Source organism: Ornithodoros turicata, chromosome 8 (genome assembly GCF_037126465.1).
Source record: "Ornithodoros turicata isolate Travis chromosome 8, ASM3712646v1, whole genome shotgun sequence".
Lineage (NCBI taxonomy): Eukaryota > Metazoa > Arthropoda > Arachnida > Ixodida > Argasidae > Ornithodoros > Ornithodoros turicata.
The window spans coordinates 35,847,893-35,860,845 of NC_088208.1; the positions used below are offsets into that span (position 1 = coordinate 35,847,893).

A 12,953-nucleotide genomic window follows, 5' to 3' on the forward strand; every position below is an offset into this window, starting at 1 on the left:
GGGAGGCGTACGCCATTTTTCTGACAATTATGAACAGCGTAAGTGTAATAAAAAAAAGGGCGTACGCCTCCCGTTTTCAACAAATCATGGCAGATAACGTAATCATTCGAGTTGATGGTTGGCTAGTCAAATCTACAAGTGTCTTCCGGTACAGATATTCCTAGTGTTTAGAAAACGGCACTGTAGTTCAGGAACAAAAAAAAAACACAACACAACACACACAAGAAATTTAAGCAGCTTTTACTGCGCTACAGTTTTTTACTGATCTACCAGAAGACGCACTTTCTCGGCGGATTCATTGGCGATCCAAGAGGGCAATTAAATGCCTTACCGAAGTGTTCGGAGCTCATAAGGGGAACGTTACACCTTTCATCAGACGGGGGATGATATCTGTACGTCTGCGGCACTCCGCACCACACCAGGCACCGGGCCACGTAGAACAGCTGCTCGCTTGTAAATCCTTTCACTGTCCCAAGAGTAACGGTAGCCCGTCTAGATGCTTTCTTGAACGCTCGCAGCACGGTAGCAGTGGCCATCGTGTCCGCTAGGTACTCCCGTGCGTAATCGCTGTAGCTCCTCGCCTTCGGGGCGCGTTCGATGCTGACATTATGACAGCCCACTAGGTCAGCGTATGCCTGCTTGCTAGCCTCCGTGAAAAGGTCGACCGCTTTGCCCACACCGTCGTAATTCCTTCCAGATTCGTCAAATCCGTGCATGAATTCGTGCGCCACTATGTTGCCCAAAGCGCCGTAGTTCACTTCCGGCGGCCCACCGTAGGTGAATATCGGCCGTCCCATTATGCCGGGCGCAATAAAAATCTCGTTCAATGTTGCCGAATACACTGCGTTGCCGGAATAGACCGGTACAGATGCTGCCATCTGATACTGCACGAACCAGTCGAAGTTGCCTTTCCTTCTTAACATATCGTATAAAGTCGACTGTTTTAGGGAGGTCATTTTCATCATGTTTGAAATGTAGCTGTCGGTCATGTCGGGAACTGGCTTCAGGTATGTCTCAACTGCATCCTCTGATGAAAATCCCAGAGGGTAACCTACATGTTGAATCACCTGAGATATCTTTCGCAAGGCGGCACTGCGAGTGGCGGGGTCCAGCCACCTCGAAATCCTAAACGATACCGTTATTTCGGAGCGTATGACTTCTGCCATCTCTTTGACGGCGGCGATTCTTGATTGGTCGACTTTCCCTAGCATGACCTTGACTGGTGCAACAGTGTTTAGCAACCTCAAGACGTGGTCCGAGCATCTGAGGGATTTGTAAGCCTCGCTTTTGTGTTCGATGTTCTTACCAGATGCGTTGTAAAGGAACCATGTCATCCTCCATGCAAAGAATGTCTGAAAGTCTCCTGTACTTATCAAAGGTTCGCTTCCAAATAGGTGAATGAATAGATGAACGTCAGTCAGTGTCATTAAAAGCCTATAGTTGCCAGGAAATATCGACGGGAACCATCTGCCCAGGCTTCCGCTCCAACGCTGTACCAGTGCCTGATCTCCTCCGGAAAATTGATCGATGCGGGACATGTCAAATTCATAGGTCGTGTCGTCGTTCGTTTGGTTCCTCGAGGCTCGGTGTGCTTCCTCTTCGGCCAGCAGGATACGATCTTTGATTGTATCATTGAAGCCTAAGTCTCCGAATACCCATCTTGACACTTTTTCGTAAACCCTCTTCCTTAGCGCTGCGCTGCGAAGCGAATTTGCGCGAAACGAAGCGAAGTCCGTAGACGCGCACAATTTGAAGATAATTTCGTTCCTGTGCCGTATAGCAAATGGGGACATCTCAAAGATTATAGGGATCCCTAGGAGCAAAAGGTACACTTGTACATCTAGCGGATCAAAATCTAACGTTCCATCGATGATCATACGTAAATTTCTCAGGGTGTCTACGATCGCTTGTTTACTTGAGTCCGGATCTTTCGTGCACGATTGAAAGAGTTTGGCCACTTTCTGAAATCCGCTTTGGTGTTTGCTCGGAACAGGACTGTTCTTCATCCAAGCTTCAATGGCGCCGCTGTTATTCCACTGAATTGCGGACAGCATGCTCCCTTGACCTTTACCGATATTCCTCATGTGCTCGATGGCCCCCGTGCAGACATATGTGTAAAAATTGGCGCAGGGGTCTTTCTTTGTGTCAACAGACATCTCGATGAGCCATCTCATGTAGTTGCAGTCGTCAGTATCACATGTCTTAGCCGGTTTCGGACTCGTCCTGCTTCTTATGATATCGCCTCCCGGGGGTATCCTGAACATACTTTCTTCATCAGCCCCATCGCCATCATCAGGTGGAGGAGAAGGCGTTTCGTCCTTCGGGTGCAGTATTATTACGGCGACGGAAGATGCAATCACCACGAACGCCAAAACGAAGAATGCCAGCGCAACAAGCTTGTGCTTCCTTTCGATACCTTGTTCTTTATCATCGAAGTCCTAAGAGTGCGGAAACATAAAATTATATTTAAGTCGCGCTAACACGCCGAGTGGAACCATGAAAGCAACGCATATGTATTTCCGAAGTGTCGCTTTCCTCGTTCTAATTTTTGTAATGAAACAGCTTCGCGTCTCAGCTCAATGCGCACTGCGCGAACACGTACATCATTTTCTTCGGGCCAACCAAGCGCTTGCTACACAGAGAAAAAAGTAACCGTTCGAGAAGGAACAGGATGTAGTTCCGTATCGGGGGCAACGGCGTTTTTTAAAGAAAACAGAATAAAAACAAAAATGAAACGCTTTTACGTAAACGAGGAACTAATTAGTAACGAAATTAAAGAGGAATGCGCCGTTGCGTGAAACGTAGAAAAATTAAATTTTATCGACAGTTTCTTGAATGCGATCTGCCATCTTTACTGAGGACTTTCCGATCTACCCCGAGGCACAGCCTCCACGCCCGCAACATCTAATGCGTGCCGGGGGAGGGGGGACGCCCCCGGACGCCTCCCCCCCCCCCCAATCTGTCTAACCCAAACTGACCTAACCTCACTAGAGTGAGGTGATTTATCCCAATTTAAGGACACTACCTTTTGCAAGATTGCAAGTTTCGAATCCGTTAGGCTTAGCATTCCCGTGTTTCTCCTGCGCTAGAAGTGCATCAGATGGGGTTCTTGAAATGCATATAAAAAGTGCTCTAGTTCACAGAATTTTACTTTTCTAAAATTTTTAGATCCATTATATGACCTATCACTTCTATGCAATGTTTACTTCCCAAATGCTTTCACAGATTTTTAAAAACTAGTGGTCCTCGATACGGAACTACGCCCAAAGAACCTTTTAAAGTTATTCGAATTGTTCGTCTACTATGCGTTTAAAAGGTTCTTCAAGAGTAGGACGCCAGAACATCCTTAGCCATTCTTTCGTTCTCGAAGATAGGAAAGGTTCAGAGAAAGATTCTTGCACTTCAAAGAACTCTCGAACAATCTCGAAGTACGGTTCTTTTTCTGTGTGTATAGTCACGGTAACATCCACGGAAAGTCGCACCAAAACCGTTGTTCGAAAAAGATAGGGCGGTGAGCTGCAGAAAATTCGACACGTCATCTGAAGTAATTTTCAACCAAACTCTGTTGCAGAATGGTTACGTTATGTTTCAACCCGGAAATATGGCAAATTTATGTTTTGTTTCTCTATCTCAGGAGCTTCTACGTATATTTCAGGTGGAAGTTTCTAGCGCCACTTCCAGGGACGACCCGTGACGTGCTTACTGCAACAGGCTTACCGAAAATTCTGACGCTTCAGACATGATGCTTGGACGTGCTGATACGTCGGGTGCTTGGTCGTAGACGGATGGTCACTGCAGTGGATACACGGTGGGGACAGTGGATCGAAGCAGCCTGCACGAGGACCATGCCAAGATGATGCGAGCTTCGTCGTTTACTGTGGCTACATGGAAAGGTTAGTCGGTGTTATTTCGTGCGGAAATGACATCGGTGTTCTCGCTTCCATGTCAAGCGCCTCACAGGTTCCGATAGGCAAGGTGCTTTGTGATCGCTGCGTGTTTAAAATTGGTTTCCCAGTCGCTTCCGAAGTAGTATGGGTGGCTGATGAGCTGTTATAAAGGACTGACTATTCCCTTCATGACTACAAAGCCAGGTATTGGCACAGCGACAATAATGCTGCGTACTTCTCCTACGTACGTATGAATGTATGGAAGAATATGAAACTCACAACATCCAAAAAACAAGATTTTAGACATTTTGATTTTAACATTTTTTTTTTCCAGCTGCAACTGAAAATGGCTGCTCACACAGGCAAGAAGTTTGCTCGTTGCAGCCGTTATACTCAATGTTACATTAAAAGTGCGTGCTTAGCGTCGGTAAATTAGTTTATGTATACACACAGAAAAACACAGTCTATTAGTCAGGTTCTGACAGTCGCGCTTTACCGCTTTCTAAAGATGTTTCTAGAGCCAGGTACGTCCATCTCCAGCGCTCATAGTGTGCGTTGTCTACTAGCGTAGACACGGAAGTCGACCCTTTTCCCATGATTCTTAGAAAGTACCGCTCACCAAACGCACTGTCGCATACAGTCTGGATCGGCGCGAAATCCTTGTCGCCGCAATCCCGCGGGATACGTATGCGTCGTCCGCACTTCACGTTCGCGATCCAGGTTTTCATTCGATGACGTCTGGCCAGAGCTTTGCACAATACATACTGAAGTTCCAAATCAAAAGGAAACATTGGTTCAGGTAGGATATCTGCATGAATGAAATTCACGCTGTACTATAGTACTGGGACTGGTGGCTTTTAAATATTGGTTTTGATTGGCTTTTAAAAGTGAAATAATGCGTGGAAGCGAAAGAAGACCATACACTGAGTCTAAAGATATAAGAATTATAATATTGTGCGCTCTACAACGTTTTATATGTGCATTTCAACAACACCATCTGGAGCACATCTACAGCAGGAAAAAACACGGCCACGCATAGCCTAACGGCTTCGGATCTATGATCTTGCGAAAAATATAAGCCTTGGGTTAGGTCAGGTAAGCGGTTTTCAGTTAGGTTAGGTCAGGTTAGGTTTGACAGATTGCGGATTAGGCGGTGCGGGCATGAGACAGTGCCTGACTAAAGATGGCGGAAAGCAGTCGCATTGCTATGAAATTCACATTACAGCATATGCCATTTCAGTTATGTCGGCGAGTGCCGGCGTTTTTTTTTTTTTTGGCGGGTCGCTGCCAGCCTGCCAGCGCGGAACCGGAAGGACGAATTCCGAGTAGGCAAGGGAGAAAGGCAGTCACTGCGCATGCGCCAACCTCCATGAAGCGAGTAATCCCGTTCGCGAACAGGGGACAAGTGTCCCCGTTGTTGGTGTGTATTTTTGCTTTTTATTTTTTTTTTTGTGCGGGTCGCCGCCCACTTGCCAGCGCGGAACCGGAAAGGCGACTTCCGATTAGGCGAGGGAGAAAGGGAATCACTGCGCATGCGCCAGCCCTTCATGAAGGGAGTAATCCCGTTCGCGAACAGGGGACATGTCTCCGCGTTGTTCGTCTCTGTCGCCGAGACTCACTTTGTCCACACCGGAGAGGCGATCGCAATCTCTGCCCAATCACGATTGTGCGCGATGTTGATTCTGCGTCGCTGCGTTTGGGAGCGCAGCATTACATCACCACCGACACTGGGTCACATTGTGTCGCCTAGTAAACAACATGTTCGAAAGATCTCGGAGGCTGTCAATGTCAGAAAGCCAATTATTCTGATTATAACAAGGGAGAAGATTTTGGGAAGATACGCGCGTTGAACGGGTCAGACCTTGATTGATGCCTCCGTGCACCAGGCGAGGTCGAATAAAACGGTCTCCGCTGTCATTAATCGAGGGTTATCTCCAAGCCCTCCGGACTCATGCCCAGGAGTTATCGTCTCTATGAGGGCGAAAGAGTGAATTAATTTCGCTCCTCGTGTGAAAACCTGCGGATACTGAATTTATTTATCGTTCGCATTAATAGCTGTTAGTCTGCGCGTATGCCTGCGTGAAAAGGCATTGATTAATTTGTGTAATATTACGTTGTTTTTAACGAGGATTATCTGCCTCAAGAGTTCGGCCGCTCGATAATAAATGGAGAGATTATCACGTGTCCTGCACTGTGGACGTGTTTATTGGATGGCGCTAACGCAATGTTCAGAGCGTCGAAGAGTATAAGCGTGGAGGCTGTGCCTCACGCCTATGAACACCTTGTACTTGTGCGCCAAATGCAAATGTCCTTCTTCTCGTATATCACGAAATGCGCGTGCTCACACGTTTATTTTGCTGCAGTTATTAGCAGTTCTGCTTTTATGTCATTTTCAGTTTTAACACAGTCCTTCTACATGGAAAGATTTAAAAAAGGTATTGCTGCACCTTCGTCCACAAGGTCCCTGTCGTCCAAAGACACACACCATCACATAGGCAGCGCTTCGTGAAACAGGAAATGACTAAGCCTGGAAGAGCAAATAGGGGTCCCTTAGTTTGAGACGAGAATTTCGATGCGCTGGTTCATCGTCATCGCTACCAAACCTGCATCGTGTTCCACTCGCGAAATAACGGGGTGGTATCGTCTCTGCCCGCATGTGAGCGTTTTCCTTTAATCAACGCGCATGTGTTGTCAGTGAATCACCTGCAGGGAAATGGAGTGGACGGTTGCGTGCAAATTTAGGTACACGATGTAATTGAAGGAGCACTGAAATGAGCCCCAAAATGAGTTTTTGTTTTTTTGTTTTTTGGTGCGGAGTGTTCTCCAACGGATAAAATGAGTTCCTGCGAAAGAACGATGAGCATAGTTGCACTACAGAGCGAGCGCCAGGGCTCCGCTCCGCACACCTTCGAAAAATTCTTCCCCTCGTGAAAAGAGCGCATCGCAGAACGAGAGGACCTCGTGACGTATGCTGCCCCCCCCCCCCCACGTGACCAGTGACGTTATGCTGGCTGCCAAGAATGAGCCGACATTGGTCTAATGCTTCAGGTGCCCTAGCGAGGAAAAGCTACACTATCTTTTATTCCTTGGCAAGTTTTCTGCAGCCCGGCACGGACGCAACTGTTAGCAGCACGGTTACAAAATTACGCGTAGTTTCGCGTAATTATAGGTTGAGCTTAAATAAGCGTCATTTTTTATGACTTATCTTTTTGCTTCTTTTAAGGGTGAGTCTTATTAGCACACATTATACTTAGAGTAATTTCTGAACAACTGCGGTTATAGCTGGAAAAATGTAAACAGCTCGCTTACACTACCAGTCTTATACGAGCCTCGAATATGTAGACAAAGAAGTATAAACATATAACATTTTGCATAAAGTACATTTCATAAAACACATATAACGTATTTTATTGCTTGAAAGCTTTTTTACGACCACGGAAGCAGATGCTGCTGGACGATAAAGGAACATTAGTCTCTGACAACATAGAAAAATTCAATGTAGAAAAAAGTAAGCATCATGATGCGAAGGAGGTTGTTCGGTCGATATGCAAACGGAGCTGCGTCTATCAGAAGACGGGACTCACGATTAATCCGCCCAGTAATAAAGTGACTTGACGTGACCTCCATATTTCATCCCCTTAGAGCATAGCTATAGGGCATGATTTGTACAGAGTGGGACAGCCCCGTGAGAAGGATTACCGGTTCTTTACAGACTCTAGTATAGGGAACAAAGACCTCGGTGGCTCGCAGCGTGAATGGATTGCCTTTATAAAGAGCGGCAAAGATTACCTTGCAGTCTTGCAAAGAATGCTCCACAGCGCGGTAGTCGAGAGCCGTAATTTAACGTAGTCGGCATTATTTCTCAGCGATGAGGAAAGAAGATGCGTCGCTGCTGCTCGTCGGTCACATGACTGAATATCGGCAAATGATCAGGGCAACGTCGGCGAACGATTTTATGTTCTTTCGTGCTCTACCTCCTGCGATGCTTTCCCACACGATTGCGACACTGTCGGGCGCTATCGGCTATCGGCCGGTTGGAAGCCGTCTGCCCCATTGCTTTACCGTATAATGTACCCGACGGGCTGTGCAGCCTGGGGAGTGTACCTCAGCCAGCGTAGCTGTCATAAGGGTCCCTTGTAGCCCGTGCAGCATGTACCAGTTCCAGTAGGCTACTGAAATTACTGTAAATCAGTGCGATATTTTTTTTTCTTTTTCCAGGCAACGTAATACCGAGGAAGTCTCGCAGCATGTGCAGCCATGGCTAATTTTCTTGGCAAGGGTAATTAGCTTCTGAGATTCCCTCACTCACTGAGATCACTCATCAGCATATCACGAGCGCTTTACTAATCTATTTGAACTTCACTCATCACAACGAGAAAGCAGCCATCGATGCCCCTTTACGCCCTGCTTTTTCAACGGAAGCTTCTGAGGTGTGCACGGAAACAACTTACGGTGGCTTATGTGCGCCATATATCACTCATTCCACTGCCATTGACTATCTGTCACAATCATGTTCACGTTAATTATTTTTTGGGGGCGCTAAAGTGAGCTATTCTGACATTCCCAGCATAAAAGGCCAATGATTCAAACCGACGCTGCGATATCGATTGCACCTTACATGCGTGACAGCTTCGAATACCATTGTTCTAAATGCGAGACAATGCAAACACACGCAGGCTAGGCTCTAAATCATCTTACAAAACGGCTGAACAATCGCTCAACGGTATCCGTGTCACGACCCTCCGTGTCTTCCCTTTTACTGCGTGGACAGTACCGTTCATATCAAGTGCTCCGGAACGACAAGTTGATATTACTCGTGAGCTGTAAATCTCCTGACTTGTCCGACGGATGTGTTCAGGAAGGAACATGTGCGGTTCGGAATACAGAACCGCAATACACTTCCGCTCGGACATTGCACTGATAAATGATTTCCCCCCGAACAGCGACGACAACTAGAGAGGAAAATTTATCGCACCGCAGGCGTCTGCGAAGTGATATCAGGCGAAGGGCTCTCGCTGCTCAGACAGTCTCACGAAGTAAAGAGGTTCTGGTGATGTAAACGGGCTACGTTTTTGGTTTTGTTTTTTCGTTAAAATGTAAATGTTTCAATGTGTACGTAGCGTTACCATGCTCTCAATGTAACTTGAGATGCTAAAGGGGTTGCGACACTCCGTCTGAAGTTTGATTGATTTAATTTATTTCAATCATAGTTGATGGGGGGCTGTCGATTGCTTGCATCGATGTAAACGTTACGAGTACATTCAAAGTGTTTGCGGCATAGAGGGTAATAGAAGAGTAGAGAACCGGAAACGCGAATACCGAAACTTATGCGATGTGATGTGATGTGATGGTGGTGGTAGGGCTTGCCGTTGTCGGCCTCACGTATGTGGGCAACGTCACGACTGACGCCCTGGGGAAATGTGCGTCCTGGGCCGACTTCTAGGGGAACTGTGCCGACATATGTCTGAAAGCGTCTGAGGAAAACCCAGGAAAAACCCCAGACAGCACAGCCGGCACCGGGATTCGAACCGGGGTACCTCCCAGTCTCGATGTGACATGGCTAGCACGCTAACCACTGAGCCACGGGAGCGACTTATGCGAGGCTCTGATGTCGCGCCAGGCGTCTCAGCCACTGAGGCAGCGCGAGAGTGGTCACGTGCTTACGGCTACCAATGGAAATGGCCCGGTCTGATGTTAGAGTTTCACGTGTGCGTGTGTTCAAGGGTTTATATCTTTCCAAGTACGACACGTAGTAGAAAGATTCTTGTTCCTTCAGTATGCTAGTGCGCAGTAGAATGAGTGCGTGATGTAATAACCCAGATCACAACCCCTTTAAGGTAGGGTCAGTATTGTAAAAGTTGATGTTGATGTTGATGAAGAAAAATACTAGGGAGAGGTTGAATTCTTCCCACTGCTTGCGACATATTTGTCTGCAATCGACACCTCGTGGTCTATCTTATCTGAAATCTCCAGGTGTTGCGAGAATTTCTTTTTTCTCCTGACCAATAGAATGGTGTGGCATACGGCTCAAGTTCGAACACAATAGTAAGTTTTAGTGCATCCTACGCTACCGCCTTTGCGTACGTAAGGAATAACGTGGTAGTTCTGCGCAATGCGCGGAGCTCTCTTTTTGGTTTGCACGTGCGCGGAAACGCCAAGAGCTATTCCTTACGTGCGCAAAGGCCAGAGCGTAAAATGCCCTAAAACCTCTCTAATATTGGTTCAGCTGCCTCGAAGGCGGTAAAACCAATTCGGACGGTTCAGCTGTTGATTGAAGATTTTAGACACGTATGTCGCAAGGAGCACTCTAAAGTAACAAAGTAACTTTAAAGATGAGGAAGAAGAAGGTTAGTTCAAAGACGAAGATATCCAACTCCACGTCTCGAAGGTCAGGCATGGAAAGTGCACTTAGCTCTAAAGTGAGCAGGATATCTGCGTCAACAGCTTCCCCGGCGCCGTCATCGGATTCGCTAGAGAAGGAAGCGTGGAATGCCGCCTTCACGGCGACGCAGGTCGGTGAAAAAGCATCTAGAGAGACTCGAGGTAGGTCGCTATGGCAGCGATGCCAGGAGGCAACGGTACAGTTCTTTCGTACCACAGGCACAGGTAGACAAAATACATCATTCTGTCAAGAGTGCTTTGCGAAGCGCCGGACGAAACATTTGATCTCGAAGCTCCTTGCCAGTGCTCCCTTGTCAGAGGAAGCGACCGTCATCGTTCTGAACTACATCAAGCGCCGACCGAAGGTTCTTCTTAACGTGCACGACATCAACAACTGTCTGGATACCTTAAGACGCTTCTTTTTAAACGAATCATCAAACGTAGCTTTGTCTGCACTAGAGGCGACGGCGTCCGTGATTAAGAGACACTGGAAAAAGGTCAAACTCTCTTCTCTGGAGGGAGTGATTTCTCGCCTTGTCGACTTGCTCGATTATGCATCGGAAGAGGAACAGAAAACGTGTCTGAACGTCTTAAAGCTCCTGCACAAGTTGAATCCTTCGCGGGCGTCCAGCTACGTCCTAGGCAGCGTGATACGTTGTGAGCCTGGTCAAATCGCGGCAATAATGAACATGTACATCGACCTCATGGACAAGGATAGCTGTCTAAGAGGTCTGCCGTACAGATGCATCTATCACCTTTTTATCGCTTACGAAAGGAGCACTGACCCAGACATTCGCGCAGCCGCTGGAAGAGGTGTTATGAAGATGGATTTTTACTTTTAGGAATCCTCCTGTCGGTACATGAATCCCAAGAATGACGTCGAACACTACACGAGTAATTATGACCGAATTCAAACAGCTCGGGGAGATGAGGGGCTGACGTCAGGAATCCTGAGGCTTACTTGTCTGTGTCGTTCATGGTTGTGGTCTGCCTCGGCCAATTTACGTCGATTACCAAAGAGTTACGGCAGAAATCATGTCATCCAACCCTCGAAGGCATTAGCCAGACACAGACTCTCACAAATTTCCGCGCCGGATGCCATATGGCGCTCTGTCGAGATGACCTGGCAACGCGACAGGTCCATCTTCACGATGACGTCAGAGTCATTGCCTGCAGTCGTTCCAGATTTCGTCGAGCATGCTGTCATGATTTTGCTGCTCTTCGTGATCCAGACGTGACGATGGTAACCTTCTATTTCATATTGGTAAGAACCTGTGTGAGTGGTCAGTCTTTCGGGCGTTTTTACATTCCACCCTATTTTACAGGCCCATCGAAAATGTAGCAATAGTCAATATTGGTATTTTGCAGTTCTTGGGTGGAATTCTGTGCGCCGAAAGACTTCGAAGCTTCTTAGCCTCCATATCACAGGGCGAGTTTTCCTTTTAGCAAGAATGCCAAGCACTAGCACACGTGTGAGAAATACCTGTAAGAAGTCGTTGTAATTATCTGGGAAGCACAGATAGCAAAATGATTATTGTTTCCTGTTCGCGCAATACAATCTTTCGAGTTTCAATTCCAGTTCTTCTCATCTAAGAGATGCCATGTGCATCTCAAATATTTTGGGATAGGAGTACGAAGCGTGAAAACAAATGCACGGTTGTCACTAACGGCTACTATTACCAGTTCCCTAGAGCATACTCTCTACAGGTACATGCACCATGTTTGTTTCACGTTGCAGGCGGAGACCGTGGAGTCATACGCCTTCGGATTGAGCCGCTTATGCGCCGTGTACAATTTGCAACAATGAAGAAAGTACATGTGCAATGCAGGTAAGATGTATTTAAGCTTTAGGGGGATACACGCCGGTCTCGTCAGCTCGATGCGGCTCAAGATCGCGGGTTCGACTGCGGCAGGGGGCAGTAGCAATGCGTGTGAAGTAAAACGTTGCTACCAGCTTCAAAGTACTCCGGCTAGTAGAAATCTTACGCAGTCCCTGAGACATGTACCGCATGTGCATGCCAATAGGTATGCACCGAATCGCCTTGCGGGTAAATCTCCCTCCTCCGGTTATTATAGGGGTGATGCGATTCTGCCTCGTACAAGTAATCACAGCCTAGCCATTATTTGGGGCAAGTTAAGCGTTCTGCAACCGATCACAAACAGAAAACTGGAGAAGCCAAGAGAGAAACGACACGTGGCTATTGAATTACCCACCGTGTACGCCATACCCGTAGACTTGTTACATTTCAATGCCAGACACAATCAATCAGTGGTGCTGACATCGCCTTGTCAGCATCCTCGTGCACCACGTTGGAGTCATCCGTCACCATAATTGCTTTTTGCAGCGGTGGCTTTGCGAGGGTTGTGACACAATGACGGTGACGGTGATCCGCATGCAAAGCGGGATTATGGGCGGAGGAGCAAATGCTAATGTTCCGTTGTGCAATGTCTTCTGTGTTCGTGTTAACGGTACTGCCTCTGTGCTGAGTGTGCTGTGTCTCGCAATTCGTTGTACCGTCTTCTCCGCCTCATTGTTTCGGAGTGTTCCTTATTCCTTACACTCCAGCTAGCCTGCGCTTTGTTCCTTCTTCATCTTCACGTCACAATCCTTGCCAGCTCTGGATCGGATGGATAATGGACGCCGTTTTCACATTACTCCGACGAAATGTTGCATTACACTAGATG

The 12,953-nt window shown here is 47.2% G+C and overlaps 1 protein-coding gene across 1 annotated transcript; it reads right to left on the reverse strand.

Moving 5' to 3' along the window:
* Positions 1-222: 222 nt before the first annotated feature.
* Positions 223-3,872, reverse strand: LOC135366210 (neprilysin-1-like). The gene is made up of 2 exons (XM_064598880.1): positions 3,718-3,872; positions 223-2,438 (listed from the first exon to the last, which is right to left on the reverse strand). Exons 1-2 carry the CDS (start codon positions 3,739-3,741, stop codon positions 267-269), a joined length of 2,196 nt encoding a protein of 731 aa, XP_064454950.1. The 5' UTR covers positions 3,742-3,872; the 3' UTR covers positions 223-266.
* Between the last annotated feature and the right edge of the window lie 9,081 nt (positions 3,873-12,953).

Bases quoted from the DNA above. Each gene is read 5' to 3' on its own strand.
- LOC135366210 (XM_064598880.1), bottom strand. From the start codon at position 3,741: ATGTCTGAAGCGTCAGAATTTTCG. The intron at 2,439-3,717 runs GTAAGCCTGTTG...CCGCACTCTTAG, and splicing joins CTGAAGCGTCAGAATTTTCG to GACTTCGATGATAAAGAACA.